The 18,090-nt window shown below is 42.8% G+C and overlaps 1 protein-coding gene across 4 annotated transcripts in view; it reads left to right on the top strand.

Annotated features, from left to right (window-relative positions):
* Nucleotides 1-18,090, top strand: part of LOC138467775 (uncharacterized) — a 700,943-nt gene that overhangs the window by 398,014 nt on the left and 284,839 nt on the right. For all 4 annotated transcript variants that reach the window (XM_069608016.1, XM_069608015.1, XM_069608014.1 and 1 more), the window contains one exon: nt 3,472-3,549. In XM_069608016.1, the coding sequence (XP_069464117.1) occupies nt 3,472-3,549 (78 nt within the window). The remainder of the gene's footprint in view (nt 1-3,471; nt 3,550-18,090) is intronic.

Raw genomic sequence — 18,090 nt, 5'->3', positions numbered from 1 at the left:
AGTTGCAAAGCCTTGATGGACTCTCCCCTAACAGTTACAAGATACCCAAACACGCTCTTTATACTGGAAGTAAGAAGATTTAGTCAAAATGAAGCTGCAGATAAATTAACGAATGATGGAAGCTTTCGATACATTTTTCAGGCTGTCCTGAACAAAATAAATTGAAAAAAATGATATATATATGTTGGTATGCTTCCATTCAATTCCATTTCTAGTTACGATGTTAAGAGTCTGATGTATTCAAATTACCTCTCCTTCAGGACATGCCTAACAACGGGATAGCCTTGATTACATTCAATAAATGTAATTCTCGCTATTTTTGTATTTATTTGTATTTATTTATTTGTATTGCGCACCTTGCCCTGGGGCATTCGGGCGCACTGTTTCAACAGGATGGTTACATACATGTTTCAAGAAGGTAGTTACATACATAAGATACAGCAGAAAATCAGTTGCAAGAATGATATGGTACAGCAATACATAGTGGATCAAGACAGTAAAGGTGATGGTAGTGCATGGGTGATCCACAGGATGTAGAGAAGAGCTAATGGTGGGTGGATTACGGGTATTTGATCGGTGTATAGCTGTTAACTGGAGTGAGGTGTGTCGCATGCGAAAAACCAGAGTTTGGCATTGTTTTTGAAGGCAAGGAAGGCCGGTTCTGTTCTAAGAGCAATGGGTATAGTGTTCCAGAGTTTGGAGGCGAGGACTGGGAAATTTGCTCCACCCGCTGTTTGAAGCTAGGTATGGCCAGGGTGTGCACATAAGATGACCTCAAAGGTTTATTAGCAGAGTGACGAGAGAATCGGTTGGCCAGGTATTCTGGCGCTAGATTGTTCTGAGCCTTAAAGGTTAAGGCTAGTGTTTTCAAGGAGATTCTTTGTACTACCGGTAGCCAATGTAGGCTGTGTCTAGTTTCGGAAATGTGAAGATGCCTAAGAATGTTGAGGGCAGCACTGATGGCATTATTCTGGGTGACTTGTAACTTAACAATGTTTCTTTGGCTAGTGCCTAGATACAGGGGGTTGCAATAATCAATGTTTGCCATTATTAAAGTTCTAGCAAGGATGATACGATTTTCGGTAGTCAGAAACGGTCTGCATGCAGTAATCAACTTACATGTGTAGGCCGACGCAGACACCACTGCGTTAGTTTGTCTGGTATGTGAAAGTGTTGAGTCCAGATAAATGCCAAGAGTTTTTGTTGCTTTGGAAACTTAATGTTATTACTATCAATAGTGAAGGAATTGTACACAGAATCAAGTTTAGCCAATTTGGCATGCGAGCCGAGGATCAATAACTCCGTTTTTTCATCATTAAGGCAGAGCCCATGATGTGCCATCCAGGCCTGGATGACTGCGTAGATTTCATTAAGAGCTCTCGTGTCAGCAATATAGTCACCAGTGAGTGGAATGAGTATCTGGGTGTCGGCAGCGTAATTCGTATAGGAGACACCCATAAAGTCAAGTATGTCGAAAAGAGGCTTGGTAAACACCTTATATAATGTGGGGGAAACACAGGACCCCTGTGGGACTCCGCAAGGGACAGGTGCTGGTTCTGCAGAGGCCAGAGGGGAGAAGACCCTCATGGTCCTATTGGACAGGAAGGAGCTGATCCAGGAAGAGGCTTCCTCTGAGAAGTGAGCTGCAGTTTTGAGATGGTGACACAAGATTTTATGATCCACAAGATCGAAGGCTGTGGAGAGGTCGAGTAGGAGGAGGAGTGCTAACTTACCCTTGTCTTTGAGGACCTCAATTTGAGTTTTCAAGTCGATCAAGGCAGTTTCTGTACCATGTCTCGGACGGAAGCCAGATTGACGAAGTCCCAATAATTGTTTTACTTCAAGATATTCCTGAATGTGTAAATAAGCCACACGGTCCAGGATTTTTAAGAGAAATGGCACAGTTGCGATGGGGTGATAGTTAGAAGGGTTGCTTGGATCAAGAGTAGGTTTTTTGATTAATGGAATGACCCAGGCATCCTTAAGGTTATCAGAGACAATGCCAGATCTGAAGGAGGCATTTATAAATGTAGCGATGAAGGGTACCAAGTCATGAGCCACGTCCTTGATAAGAGGGACGGGGTAAGTATCACCTTGGCAATTAGAACGCTTGAACTTCCTTATGATGTTTTCTATTTCCTCCATGGTGAGGGGAGAGAAGCTAAATGGTTTGCAGGTAGGTTTTGAGGTAGGTAAGTTAAGTGGAGGAGCATTCAAGGCAGAATGAATAAGGTTACTTCTTTTGGCATTCATTTTAGATGGAAGAGTGGTGATTTTATCTAGCAATGCTTTTTGAATATTGGTACACCAAAGGGTGTCTGGGATACAAGTATCTAAAGGGGTTGTCGGGGACTCAAGTTCCTTTAGTATCTTGAAGAGTTCCTTTGTATTAGACTGGGCATTCAGGATACGTTTGTTATAAACATCTTTTTTGGCTGTGAGGAGAGCATTTTTGTAAGTAGAGGAAGCAAAGGCTAGGTTATTCTTGTTGATTAGTGAAGGTGAGCTTTTCCAAAGAGCCTCAGTTTTTCTTTTATCTTTACGCAGGTCTCTAAGTTGTGGAGTAAACCAAGAGTTCAAATGAAGTCGAGGTTTTTGTTTATGTGCCTTTAACAGTGCAATAATGTTAAGAGCTTTTAACATGGCTTGGTTGCAGGCGTCCACTAGGACTGTGGGATCAGAACAGGAGGATACTGCTGTATTAAGTAACGGAAGAATGATAGGGAGAAGTTTCTCTGAGGTAATGTCCTTTTTGTTCCGTGTTATGATAGATGGGGCAATATTAGGTTTCATAGAATGATACGAGAAGTGTAATTCGAAGATTATTTGATAATGGTCAGACCACGGACATGGAGTTACAGAGATCAAATTGAAAGAGCAATTCATGTCGGCAATCCAATCAAGGGTCCAGCCCTTAATGTGAGTAGCAACTGTGATGTGTTGGGTGAGTCCAAAGTCTGTTAACATGTTCGCGAGATCAGTCGCTTTAGAGTCATTCGCATCTTGATAACCAAGGTTAAGGTCACCAAGTAAGAGGACTTGAGAATTGGGCTTAGTGTTAGAGGCAAGAATGGCAGAGATATCCTCACTGAATGACGAAGTAGGACCTGGGGGCCTATAGATAAGGAAAACTGTGGCCGTTTGATTGGGTGATATAGGGAGTTTACAGGCAAGAAGTTCTGTGGATGGTATTTGAATGTTAGGGATCACCCTAAATACCAGGCAAGTTTTTGAAAATGATAGCTAATCCGCCGCCCTTAGCTTTATTAGTTTCCCTGTCACATCTGATGATAGAATAATTATCAGGGACTGCCAGAGAAAGGGAGGGACCTGCTGCAGAATGCAGCCAAGTTTCCGTAATGGCCAAGAAATTTAGATTTTCGGACGTAATCATATCAGCAATATTTTAATTTCCAACATGTTTTTAATGAAATAATTTTTAACTCTTGAAATGTTTTAACTCTTTTGCAGAGGCATTGTGGTGAGTGGTGGGATGGATCCACAAATGAAGACAGAAGAATTGAGCGGAAAGGAAATGTTAGGAGAAGGGTAAGAAATAAACACTTTACAATTGACTGTCATCTCAATAACACAATGCAGATCTATCATTAAAGAAAAGCCAATTACCAAGCAGTTCTATTTATTGATGGCTACATTTGAGTGGAGCACAGTAAACTTATTTAGAGAAAATGCAGCTGGAGGGTTTAACAAGACCCACAAATCCCAAATGTAAAGTATGTAAAGATCATTTGGCAAGGTCCCTGCCAATGAAAAGTGCAAGCTTCTTCCCTTAAATTCTATTTTTCGTACAGAAAAGAACCTATAACAATACTTATTATAGGTTTGTGAAGATTGGTGTTTCAAAGTTAATTGATATTGAGGATTCAATTACCAAAATATTATGCGCTTGTGGTCTTTTTTTTGGTTTTGGCATAAATGTTGAAACCATTGTTACGGAAGAGAGAGAGGGAAGGGGGTTCTGAAAAGAGAATACCTTGTTGGCAGAGCACGAAAATGCCAAATCACTAAAGTTTCTTTTTTCAAACTCCTCAGCTGTACTAACCAAAGAGGAGTCTCCTAACAATATTTGCTCCATCAGCAACTTTGTCAGAAGTAAGTCAGGTGCCGGGCTTTCGATTTCCCAGCTGTGCATTGATTTGTAAGATTGCAATGTTGGGCTATTTTGCTTGCCCCCCCCAACACAATTGGGCTATTTTGACACACAATTGGGCTTCTCCCCGTATGGAATTACAGATGTCTGGGGTGTTGGGGTAGTTTGGGCTAATTTTGATGACAGTCCCCCCGAGGCTGCCGCTCTACACACACACCCCACTTCCACTCTCTCTATCCGCACCCACCCATCCCCCCCATTATGTGTGCTGGTTGGGTTTTGTTTCGGCTATTCTGGACTACATTCAGCAAGTCCTCCCAGGATGGTTTGTTCTTCATGTTTTCTTTCCTCCAGTCAACTACCAGCACCCACCCACCCCTCTCCCGATGTTGCTACCCACACCCACCTCCCCATTCTTTCTACCCTGGCCTCCATTCTCTCTTCTCCAACCCATTCCACCCCCTTCTGTCTACCCTCATCCCCAATTGTCAATATCCCAACCCCCCAGCTCCAACTCTGTCTGCATTCCCACCCAACCTCAACCCTCTCTCCCCAGCTAAACCATACTCTCTCTACCCCCACCACTCTCTATACCCACACATACCCCACTCTGTCTAGCCCACCCACCATTCCTTTTTCTACATACTTACCCTCTCTCTACCCCTAACATCCCAGTCCCCCTTTCTCCACCCCCATAAACCTACTCCGTCCCCATTACATCTGCTTGTTGGGTTTTGTTTGAGCTATTTAGGATTTCCCTCGATGATTCCTCTAAGGCTGCTTTGTTCTTCACAACCACCCACCCCCCCTCACTCTTGCAAGCCCCACTCACCAATCCCCATTCTCAACCGCCAACAACCCCACCCCACTCTCTCTACGTCCCATCAATCCCACCACTCTCTCTACCCCTGCTGCCAACTCTCTCTACCTCATTGCTCCCAGCCCCCACTCTCTCTACCCATCCCCACCCTGCACTTTCCCTACATACCCACCTTCTACCCCCTCCCACTCAGTACTCTCTCTAGATACTGACAATCACGCTATCCAAACCCACCCTCCACTCTGTCTACGTACCCACCCAGTCTACCACCAACCACCCACCCCTACTTTTGCCTACCCCCACCCACTCTCTCTTCGAAGCCCAACACCATTCCCTCTACCCCACCCCTATGCTCTCTTCCTTACTCCCACTTTCTCTATCCCCATTCACCTACCCTACTCCCAATCTTTCTACCCCTATCCACCCACCTAACCCTCACTCTCCCTATCAACACCCCCAGTCTCTCTACCCCACCACCCTACACCCAGTCTCTCAACCTCCACCCACACACCCCACACTCACTCTCGCTACACCCACACCCTTTCAATACCTGACCCATGCCACCATACTCTCTCTACCTTCACTGACTCGCCCTACCCCATTCTCTCTTCCCCTAAATACCCACCCTATTCCCAAACTCTCTAACCACAACCAGCATACTCCCAATCTCTCTAGACCACCCACCCACCTTACAGCCATGTTCCCTACTCCCACCCACCCACAGTCTGTCTACTCCATCTACCCACGTTCCCCGTCTCTCTACCCTCATCTGCCCACCCCACCCACCTCACCCTCTACTCAATTCTACCCCCTCTCTCTTTACCCACACCCACCCACCCTACCCGCTCTCATAATTCCTTTCACGCTCTGACTTTATTTCCTACCTTACTTTGATATATTTATATTGCAAACCTGAGGGCCTGCGGGCATAAGGGTACTCTCACCCTTTCTCACTCATATTTGCTCTTGCTCATCATCAGTGGCACCCTCTCTCAATGGCTTCCACCCTTGCTCTATTCCCTTCTCATTCTCTTACACATGGGGTGACCCATGCTTGAGTATGCTGAGATTTAGGTGTGAAAGTAAGCAGTGGGTGGGAAGTGAGAGGAGAATGAGTCATATAGCAGGGATTGGAAGCTGGAGAAGGCAGTGTTGGTGGAAGAGGCATCTCTGGTGTGAAAAAGGAGAGTGAGAATTGTAAATCAGAGAGAAATGGGGAACGGCAGAAGGTTTACATTTTCTTTTAGTAATACGTGAAGCAAGTGGTGAAGAAAGGTCGGAGGGTGGAAAGGAGTTGGTGATGGAAATAATTGAGTGATCAGCTATGGATGGTGTGACAATAATATTAGTGGCTAATAGAGAGGTGGAGATGAATAAGAGATCCAAAGAGGTACTCCCTGCGTGACTAGGTTATGGATAGAGTGGAGAGCGTGGTCACCAGTAACGACTGAAGTTCAGATTTCTGAGAAGTGGTTGGAGAGGGAAGGTTAAAGTCACCTTAGAAAATGAGGTGATGTTTAGTGGAAAGAGAATCAAGGAGTTGCCCAAGATCATCAAAAATAGTCCTGTGGGTCCAGGAGGGCGAAAGATGGAGATGAACCGAGTGAGGCGGAGCAATAGTACAGATTGTGAATTCAAAAGAGGTGCGAGTGGATGTGGAGAGTTGTGAGGCGTTGAGGCAGAAAGAGAGTAGGTGCCTGATGCCTTCAACTCTGCCGCTCAGTCGAGCAGAGTGAATGAAGGGTAGTTTGGAGTCATGTAGAGCCACAACTCTGGCAGAATCAGATGGAGAGATCTAGGTTTCAGTAATAGCAAGAAGGTCTAGGGTAGGAGAGCTGCAGTGTAAGTAGTCCTTGATAAAGGACGTTTTGTTGCATACAGACTGAGCACTGCAGAGTGCAATGTTCAGTTGATGAGGTAAGGAAGAGTAGTGAAGTTGAGTCTAAGAGGAAGAGAGGCAAGGTGGATAGGTGTTATAGGAGGTATGGTTAGCTCGTCGGCTTTGATTGTAGCAAAGAGTTGAAAGAGAGATGGAGTAGTGGGAGTTTTGAGTTGTGAGGTTTATAATAGGTATAGGAAAGGAGAAAGTTGTCACATGATTGGGGAGCTGAGTAGGAGGAGCAGCAGGAGGAGCAGGAGTGAATACATTATAGGTGAGTAGCACAGTGTGGAGAGACAGTGCAGTAATTAGGAAGCTTGGGGTACTCACAGGTGCAACAGGGAGAAAGGCAAAAGCAATGGTTCATAGGCCAAGAGGCAAAGAGGCTGGTCAATGGCTGGTCTTCACCCTTCACTGTTCCGCCTTTAACTGGGACGTCACTGGCTGGATGCCCTCTCAGAAGTTCAGAAGGGATGACGCACGCACTTGTCACCTGATCACCTAGTCCATCAGTGGTTGGTCTCTCTGATATTGTACCTGGTGTTACTGGGATGCAGCAATTTCTTCCTGATTGGTGTTCCCAGAGATGGGGGTTGATACAAGATGGCAGCATGAAGTGTTGTTACTGATCCAACATGGCCACAGGAAGTGATGTCACCAACCCAAGATGGCCACTTTAAGTCATATCACCAATCCAAGATAGCCGCTTGCAGTGAAGTTCCAGACAGAAAGTGAAGTCAAAAACCAGACGGGATGGCACACGCTCTTGTCACCTGACCGACTAATTCATCAGTGGTTGGTCTCTCTGATATTGTCCCTTACGTTGCTCGGATGAGGCGATTTCTTCCTGATAGGTGTTCCCAGAACAGCCTCTTGTGGCCTTCAGTTGGAGATGGAGGTTGATCCAAGATGGCCGCAGGAAGTGATGTCACCAATCCAAGATGCCTGCTGGTAGTGACACTTTCAGTCTTACACTGTCGCAGCCTTGGGGTTTTGTGACTTAAGTTGCTTTCAGGCGGTCACCTGGGTCATATTAGCCACCAATCCAGTATTCAGTGTTTTCATAGCAGAATATTGGCTGCACACAATTTTCAGTGTAGAATATTCAACCCAAAGAAATTCACCTCAGATATTGATGAGCATATATATTTAGGTTTCAAGATAACACTGACGACAACCATAAGATAGGTCGGGCACCGTATTGTACAAAGGCAGTTATAACCTAATAGTATTTGAGAGCTATTGAAGTTTATTAGACATGGAAGTGGAATATGCTTAGACTAGATTAAGAATTATTATTCACAAGTTGCTCCTTATAATGAAATATAGATTGAAATCATTATGAGTATTTCTTTAATTTGAACTTGATGGGGAAGAAAGACATACAACATATACTCACTTGATGTATTTGGCAGAGCACCAAATCCATGGTAATGGTTTTCCTTTGTGAGGAGAATAACATTAGAGTGAGGTGCTTAAGAGTGATAAAAAGAAGCAACTTTCTATATGGTCCTATCATGACACCCCCAGAGATATCTGCAGACTCATTGGTGCTAGTAAATGCTCCTTGGCATCTGGACTTGAAGGAATTCGTAGTTCTCTAATCAAATCTATCTCTAATGTTTGGTCTGAGGTGTTGCATGTGCTCTTTAGTTCCATTAGTGTTACACAAGAAAATCCAATCCTCCTGGAGTGATGATATTGTTTTCCCTGTCTTTAAGAAGGGTAGTCCAGTTGACCCAGACAATTATTGCCTATTGGCGATGTTGATTTCTCCGGCCAAGATCTTTGCTCGAGTATTACTACTTGAGTTGGAATCTTGGGCAGAAAGCTGTAATATCATCCCATTCAACCAAACCGGTTTTTGGAAAGCACACAAGACCACAACTAGCACATTGGCTCTCACCACAATTATCCAACAGGCATGGATAGTAAGACATACCACGGTCTACGTGGAATTTATCAACCTTAGTCCCTCATTCAATACCGCTGACCGTAATTGACTCTGGCGTAAGTTAGCTGGGTGGGGCATTCCCCAAGGCTTACTAAGCATGATTATCTCCCTGCATGGGCATTCCCATGTTAAGATCAGGATGGACCAAAATGGGAAAACCAATGAATGGATAGAAACACACACAGGCCTAAAACAGGGCTGCATTCTTGCACCCATACCTTTCAATCTTTACCTTGCAGAAGATTTGGGTAATGCCTTGAACAGCCGTGCCTCAATTTCACCGAAATTGGGCTCTGTTCCAATGAAATGGCTGGGCTATGCAATCGATATTGCAGTTCTAGATCTGACCCCGCAGGGTTTGCAGGCCTCCCTGAACAATCTTCAGGAATTTACTGAATGCAATTCTCTGGTGGTTAACACGCTTAAGACCAGAATTATGATATTTAGCCCAGCCAGAAAAGGGGCAAAGGGAGTTAAGTGGGAGATGGACAGAAAGCCCATTGAAGTTGTCAATACATATAAGTTCCTGGGCCTCCACCTAGACAGTAAACTAAATGGCACAGCCCACTTTGAACATGTCCGTACCAGAATTCCATCTTAACTGGCACTATTAGCTCTTTTGCAAATAAAGCCAGAGGGTTCTCGATTGATGCAATGGACAAGTTGTACCAAGCCAAGGTGTCCTCTGTTATCCTTTACGGAGTCGAACTATGGGCGATACAAATTCTGATCAAGGTAAGCAAACTTGAACGTACCCTATTGAAAAGGTTGCTTAGATTGCCACAGCGTACCGCCATCGATATGATATTCTTGGAGTACAATTTGATGCCCATCACTTTAAGAATTCAATATTGTTTTCTGGTTACGGCCTGGAAAAATGCTCTGGCCCGGACACTGATGAGTCTCACACACAAGGTCATATCTACTAGAATAACACCCATGACACATAGCAATCTGGCCAAAATAAATACACTCTCTAGCTATTGGCTACAGCAAAGTGGCCACACACTGGACTTGACTCTAGGCAACTTTAAGAACCGACTCAAGGCCGCACTGAATGAGATGAACAGTCTATGATTAATTTGGCCACAAGGAACAATGCGTCTGAATTCCTTCGGTACATGCAAGATCGGACGACATCACCCACATACATTAAACAATTGATCTGCAACTCCCTCATCCGGGACTACATAAAATTGAAATTCAATACCGTTAGGACCAGGGAGATAGAGGGTGCGTGGTACAGCGTTAAAAGAGAGAGTAGGGAATGTCGATTATGTGGGGTAGGTACACTCGAGGCGGTCAAACATCTACTGTTCAAATGTGAGGCCTTGCAGACACTGAGACATACTACACAACTGGCACTGGGTATGACCAGCGCTGAAAGGATGAATGGAGGTTGGGAGTTGTTTCTAAGTGGGAAGAGTGAAGCATGCACCATCTATTTCACGATATTTTGGAGGATGATTGCATCTATTTTGGAAATCTGCAGATGAACAGATTACTGATATTGGGAAAGTACCATTGATTATCAAGCCTTTTGATATTCGTTTTGATTACTCTCTTTAGACGAATTGTATGTTAGGATGGTATACTTTTATTTTATTCTTTTAGTTTTTTTCTCTTTGTTTCCCTTCTTTCTAGATGAAAAGTATGCTAGTATGGCATTTTTAAGACTGTTTGACTTGATGTTTCTTTTTTTGTCGTGTGAAAAGTTTGTATCAAACTGTATCACAATAAAGCAAATAAATAAAAGAAGCAACTTTGTAAGCGATGGAAAATTGAAATGAATGTGGTCAGAGGGATGCACAGAACTTTTCAGAAGGAGAAGAAAATAACACTGACCGAGATCAAGATTACCTCCCTGTGCTTAAGAAGGGAGCAGAAACGTGCATTCACTAGGCTCAGGGGGACACGTGTATTTCTTAGAGGAGCAGAGCATCATAATGACTGCCATGAAAGTAACAAATGTGAATCTTTAATGAGGGAAAATAATATCAGAATGCTTGGCTAGAGGTTAACACATATTCTTGTCGTGGCAATAAAATTACAGTGCATAGTCTCAGGGTGGCACACATGTATTTCTTTTGCAAGCACATAACCTTCTTGGGAAAGACACACATGTTTTTAGTGAGAGTACCAAACCAAGTGTCTAAGGTCATGATGATGAACGTTGTTTGATATCCAGAGCGCATAAAGGCACAATAAGAAGAATATTTTGAGATAAATACTGTGGCTTTTTGAAAAATAAACAGTTCAATGACACTCAAGATGTTTTGTGAATGAAGAGAGAAACAAAGTGAATGTTTTTATATTGACACACATGATTTTACAATGTCACCTGTTTAATACATCACTTTGTCTCGAGCATGTCATAGCATTCAACAGATTAACTATTTAAATACTGTATTTATTGACACTCTGATTTTAACTCCTCACGTGCATAAAGTAAAGTTGAACCTTTGCTATTTGAGAAACAATTTTAAAAAAATCAAAATCCCTACCCGAAGAATATAAATACGTCGGTACAATTCCATTCATTTCCATTCCTAGGTACAATATTGGGAGTCAAATTACTTCTTCATGTTCAGGACATGCCTAACAAAGGGATAGCCTTGGTTGGATTCAATAAATGTCATTCTCGCTATTTTAATTTCCGACATGTTTTTAACTAAATAATTTGCAACTATGAAAATGTGTTACCTCTTTTGCAGAGGCATTGTGATGAGTGGTGGGATTGATCCAAAAATGAAAATGGGTGAATTCAGCAGAAAGGAAATGTTAGGAGAAGGGTAAGAAATAAACAGTTTACAATGGACTCTCATCTCAATAACACAATACAGATCCATCATTAAAGAAAAACCAATTACCATGCAATTCAACATACTGATGGGCACATTTCAGTGGAGCACAGTAAACTGATTTAGAGAAAATGCAGGTTGCGGGTTCAACGAGACCCACAAATCCCAGATTTAAAGTGTCTAACAAGATCATTTGGCAAAGTCCCTGCCAATGAAAAGTGCAAGCTGTGTTCCTTAAATTCTATTTCACCTTACAGGAAAGAACATATAACAATACTTATTATGAGGTTGTGAAGATTGGTGTTTTAAAATGAATTGCTATTGAGGATTCAATTACCGCAATTTGATACGTTTGTGGTCCCTATTTGGTTTTGGCAAATTTTGTTGGCGCTTGCGCCACAGAAACGTTGAAACCATTGTTACAGAAGAGAGAGTATCTCTGAGAATATCTGGTTGGCATAGCACTAAAATGTCAAATCACTAAAGTTTATTTTTCAAAACTCCTCAGCCATACTACCCAAGGAGGAGATCCCTAACAATATTTGTTCCATCAGCAGCTTTGTCAGAAGACAGAACCGAGTTCAGCAATCTCACGAGAACCGATGTTTGCATCTTGCACATAGGCTCTCATCTTTTATATGAAATGATAATTAAAGAGACTGCTTAGCTCAGACCGTTGGGCTTTGAGTTGAAAGAATACATTGATAACAGGGAACTACAGAAAAACCGCATACCACCTCTGATGGTAAAGACATTTTGATTTCTGTGAGTAACAACGGTGGGGCTCACAGCCTCAAAGAAGAGTTGAATTTTCACAACACATGGGCTCCCAAAGAGACACTAAGGATGATTGGACACTGTCGGCGGGGGCCATTCCTGGTACAATATATTCACACGGTTCAACTAGGAATCTTAAGTACCCCCTCTAGCCTCAGTGTTAACAAACACTGAGGTTGTGGAGAAGTTGAAATTACATCATTGGATTGTTTTACAGGAGACCTGGCTGATAGATTGTATTCTTTAAATCCGCCAACAAAGACGCTTTTAGACGGCCATCGTGCGGTCTCCTGATAGCAGTCAAACATTGTCAGGGTCTGACTGCAAGACACATTTCCTCCACCTTGCCGGGGGTGCTAATAGTTGATTACTTATTTGTAGAAAAGAGATTACAACTCAGATTCCACTGATAAACATCTATTGGTACAAAGAGGCATGTTAATTGGAAATTTGTGTAGCTGGTTTGGTTGGTTTTGTGAACAAATGAAAATCTATCTATATAAAGGGAGTAGTTATCTTGGCAGGGGACTTAAATTCATGTTGCCTTATAATTGATCTCTGCCTTAATGCCAGTAAAACAGAGATTCTCCTCATCGGCACACCAGCTCCCTCCTTTCCTGTCACTCTCTGGCCGGCCTCTTGGCCCTCTTCCTGCTCCCACCTGCGAGGCTAAAAACCTCGGGGTCTTCTTCAACTCCACACTCTCCTTTTCTCCTCACATCTCCGACGTCTCTAAGAAGTCACACTACCAGCTGCACCTCCTCAGAAGAGGTATCTTTCCTTTCCATCTTTCCCCGAGAAGCCCACTCTCTCCAGAGCTCTGGTTCTCTCTAGGCTGGACTAATGAAACAGCCTCTTTCTAAATCTGCCTGCTGCTACTCTCCGCCCTCAGCAACTCATCCAGAACAGGACTGCGAGGCTTGTCCTTGGCTTCAATCCCAGGGATCGTATATCTCCTGGACTGAAATCTCTGCACTGGCTCCCAGTGGCTGCAAGGATTAAGTTCAAAACCCTCTGCATTCTCCACAAGGCCTTCTGGGGCCTCAATACCTTCAACTCTCTCTTCCTGAATATCTTCCTTCTCAAGCTCTTCGCTCATCCGCCTCCAACTCCCTCAGGGTCAGTCGCTTAACCAAGCAACAAGTTGGTGGTATATCTCTTTCTTCGGCTACGGCCTTCCTCTGGAGCCGTCTCCCTAAAACTTGAGTAGAACCATCTTCGGTTACGGAAGCACCTCAAAACCTTCCTCTTTTGCTTCTGCTTTCTCTCCTCCTCTCCCCTCCTGAATTCCTGACTGAAACTGCACTGGTTACCTGGCCACCCTCTGATATCAGGCCCAGGTCACCTCCCCTGCCAGTTGCACACCTGCACGGCCTCCCTGGCATCCCCCGCACTTGAGGACTGTTTTTTGTATCCCTACAGTCCCCCTACCAGCACTTGACACCTGATGCCTGAACTTACCCTTGCACTTGCCACCAGCTGGCCGTATTTTTTATTTTTTTATTTTTTTATTTATTGTTTTATTTATCCCATGTACTGCACTGTCCCCTCCCTCTTGCCCCCCACACTTTTCCCCTTCCCCTTCCCATGCACTTCCCTTGCCTCATCGCGCCTTGAAACACTTGTGTATAAGCGCGTTATAAATGCCATATCATATCATATCATTGAGACTTAAGAAGAATACTTGAAACACAGCCTTTTAACATCAGGTAAAACGAGGAAATATCAAAGAGGCTCAAGATGGTCTTGTACAATGTATTCTTTGAGTGTACTGATGACAAAGGGGCTCTCCCCGGGAATATCCCGAGCCAACACCAACGGTACAGCGGAACATCTAATGCTGTCTTAGAGTACTATTTTGTTCACAAATTCTTGTTTGATCTTTTGCAGTAAGGTGATTGTTAAATCCACAGAATGTAGTGACCATTGTATGGTGAGCCTTGAATTTTATGTTCAGATGTGTAAAATTGAGGTAGGTGCTCCAGTGGGTCTAAAATTGAATGGTGGAAAGAATCAGGTAAAATAGAATGTAGGCTCTATTGACAGTATGAACTGTAAAATGAATGCCATCTTGGTGGACACTCCATATGAATGGAAGTTATTCTCCTTTAGTACTGCTAACTTTGAAAACTCAATAACAGGCATTATTTCTAAAGTGTTTGGGGTCAAGGCAGGTCGACAATCAGTTTAAAAAAAGGTTAACACAGGTACATGCATTTAATAAGGACATATTGCAACTAAATGAAATATGAGAATGGAGATTAGGTGAATTGAAAAGACCATTCATGATAGGTTGCTTAACATAGCCATGAAGAAAACGGTGAGGACAAGATAAAAAAGTACTTTAAGTAGTATGTGTGCACAGTTTTTACAGAGGGACGCTGAGCATATGCTCACAAAATTGAGGAATAAAGACTTGGGGAATTGCTGGGAGATTATAAATAAAATGGTATTGTACAAAATTACCTACTCCCAAAGGTTTGAACCCCAATTTTCTACATATATGTATGGGGGGGTAAAGTGAATAACAAATGTATAGGGGTAAGGTGGGGAGGTTGTGGGGGGTCTCCCCCCACATATATATTTGCAGAAAATTGAAGAAAAAAAACAGACTTTTCTAACTCTTCGGTTCAGTAAACTCACGTAGATCCAAATAAAACCAACAATGGGCAGGCCAGTAGTCAGATTAACCAAGTCCCAGTGGTTGACTGGGTAGAAAATTTCTCGTCCCTCTATGCTTTTGATAACAACGTTGGAAACAAAAAGGTGGCATACTGCCACATACATTTAACACTTTACATACACATTCTCTGTAAAGGCTTTTTTTAATCTTTCATGCTTTGTATAAAAATATCTGTTTTTGGCTTACTTTCATTTGGAATAGAAGAGCAAAAAAAACACTTATTGAGTACACTTAGCTTTTTATTCTTTAGCCAGTGTTTTCGGTTGCAGACAAGTCTCCACACTTTGTTTTTCTGAAATATGTAGGAAGTTTTAGTGGGAAGACAACAAGTTCTGCATTTTTCATATGTTCATATTTTGTAAATTATAGAAAACAACATATAATAAATGCACAATGGAATGGACAATCAAAATACAAATATATATACAAATGTGCAAATCAATTGCAAAACAGTGGTTTGACCTTTATATAAACAAGATTTCTTTGCAATTGATATATTGGAAGACAAACCAACAATAAATATGAGAACAATCAAATTCACAAACAAAAATTGTCATTAATACATCCTTCTTTGTTTTTTTTAAGTGCACTATGGGGTCAGTATTGACAGATTAGGGGGTGACCTAGTCGTCGGTCTACGTCTGGATGTAGATCAAACAATGAGGCGGGACGGGGGGGGGGTTTCCCTCAAGGTGTTCCGTCCCCTGACGTTTCGGCAGGGTGGTCAAATAGCCTTCATCATGGGCCTAGACCGGGTCTCCCTGGGCTGGATTTGGTGTGCCGGGTCTCCCTAGATGGAAGAGGTGAAGGAGCGTGTATTGTAGCACAAATCATGTGGTGTTCTGTACATCCTCTTGGGAACAGGTGAAAAAAGCCAAGTGGCATATGTTGGTGAGGTCTGCATGGGCCTTCGTATAGTGAACCAGATTTGTAGTCCACCTTAATTAGCAAGGCATCAAATTTGCAGGCTGTCCTGGATGGACGTAGTAGAAAGGAACTCCAGGCATGTGGAGCCCAGATTATTGGATCTGAGTACGTGTCACTTGTACTGCGAAGGCTACACTGTGGGCTGAAGACGCAGCTCGCTCAGCGCCATACAGCTGGTGTGCTGCATCGGAACACTAACGTAGATGTGTTTTCTCTGGTAAATAAAGAGGCTATTGGAAATGCCTGGCAGTTGGAAGTGGACCAGGTTTTAGTAACTATAGTTATTCGTAATGCCAGCGATTCAAGTGCTGCAGGCCCTAGCGGACTCTCTAATAAATGATTTAAAAAGGACCCGGATATGTGGTCCTCGGTCTTGTCCATTCTTTTTAAGGAAATTGTCCTGGGCGCACGGATTCCTGAGTCCTGGGACAATGCCTATGTCATACCCATTTATAAGAGGAGTCCGGGGACATACCCTAAGAATTACCACCCTATTACAATCTTGGATGCGGAGGGAAAGGTCTTTGCATTCCTCATATTAAGACATTTGGAAAGTTGGGCTATTGAAGCAGGCAGACAAAAATAAATGCCGGACCAGTTTCAGAAAATCACATAGCATCACCATTAATGGGATTGTGAGAAGGTGTCTTCAGGATTTAGCAATAGATCTGTCGGCAGCATTTGACAGAGTCCATCGGAACGTCTTGTGGTCCAATTTGTCTAGTTGTAAAATCCTTGAAGGCCTTTTAAGAATGCTCATTAAACTTCATGAAAATAGTTCTATACAGGTTTACATTGGACCAATCCAGCCAACTTCCGAGGAAGATTGAGACTCTGGAATGAGGCATGGGTGCATATTGATTCCCTCCCTCTTTAACTTGTACATCTCTGATGTAGATGAGTATTTGGAACCTGCCTCTTTTGCTCCTCCACAGATCGATCAACTGGGATTAATTTTAATGACCTATGCAGATGATTTCCTTTTTGGTTGATCGTACCCCCATCGGCCTCCAGCAGTTATTATGTGCCTTCTCTAAGTTCGCCGTGGCTAACTCTCTGGTCATTAACGCCAAGAAAACCAGTCATCAAGTTTACTAGAAAAATGAAATTATCGAATTTTGCCTGGTTGCTTGAGAATGAAAAGTTAAAATTTGTAGAGAACTTTGTGTACTTGGGGTTTGCAATTTGTAGTAGGAAAGACAACTTAATCATAGAGCTTTCCTTTTATCCAATCAAATGACTAAAAACAACCATAGATACGGCCTATTTTCACTAAAAATGGCTAGCATTTTCTATGAGGGGCAAGCAGCCCCTAAATTTCAATATGGGTCGGAGCTACTCTGCCCTGATGTCCTGAACTTTTTTGATCAAATTGAGGCTCTCATTTGGCCGATGGTCCTGAGAGTCCCCATGCACTGCACACTTTATTTTTTCCCAGTATTGTGAAAGAAGTTAACTATGTGGACAGTGATTCCTTTTGGTTTATGTTCTAATGATTGTGCTATTCTATTTCATTTCATTATTAGGTCTCTTATGGAGAGCGCAAATTGGCATAGAGTTCCCTGGTTAGTGTTTATTAATGACTCGCTGTCTAATAACAATTTTTCAGCCCTTTTGCCTCCTGATGGCTTGCTGACCTCGGGGCAAATTAATCATTATAAGCACATTTTTAATCGAGCATTGAGGGAAAAGAGGGAAAACATGGAATTTGCCACCAATCTCGACAGAGATCCTGCTGTGATCAGTAGGATAAATGAAATTCAACCATATGTTCTCCTGAGTTCTAAAAGGGAAGACCAGTAGTGGATTACACATGTTAGATTTGACAGTTTGCAGTTGAGGGGAAACACGGCAAAGTAGCATGGGTTCACTGATACAACCAGATGTCTAACATGTGGAGCTGTTAGGGAGGACCTTAAACATCTTTTATTTTTTTGTCCAGCGTGTAATGATGTTAGAAGGTCTAAAATGTTGCCGGTTCTTAGAGAGTCTAATTTGCCCTCTTATAAGCCAGCTTTGCTATTTCTTCAGGCGGCGGAATCAGAACTGACCACATGGGAATTGTTGTCCTTTTTGAGAAGAGTGATGTATCAGAGAAAGGGGATTTTGGCTCAACTGTGAAGAGCCTTTTATGCCAT

The sequence above is a fragment of the Ambystoma mexicanum genome, chromosome 4q, assembly GCF_040938575.1.
Source record: "Ambystoma mexicanum isolate Mex_15411 chromosome 4q, UKY_AmexF1_1, whole genome shotgun sequence".
In the NCBI taxonomy this organism is placed as follows: Eukaryota; Metazoa; Chordata; class Amphibia; order Caudata; family Ambystomatidae; genus Ambystoma; species Ambystoma mexicanum.
The sequence above is the reverse complement of the archived record's forward strand: the minus strand, read 5'-3'. Positions and strand labels throughout refer to the sequence as shown.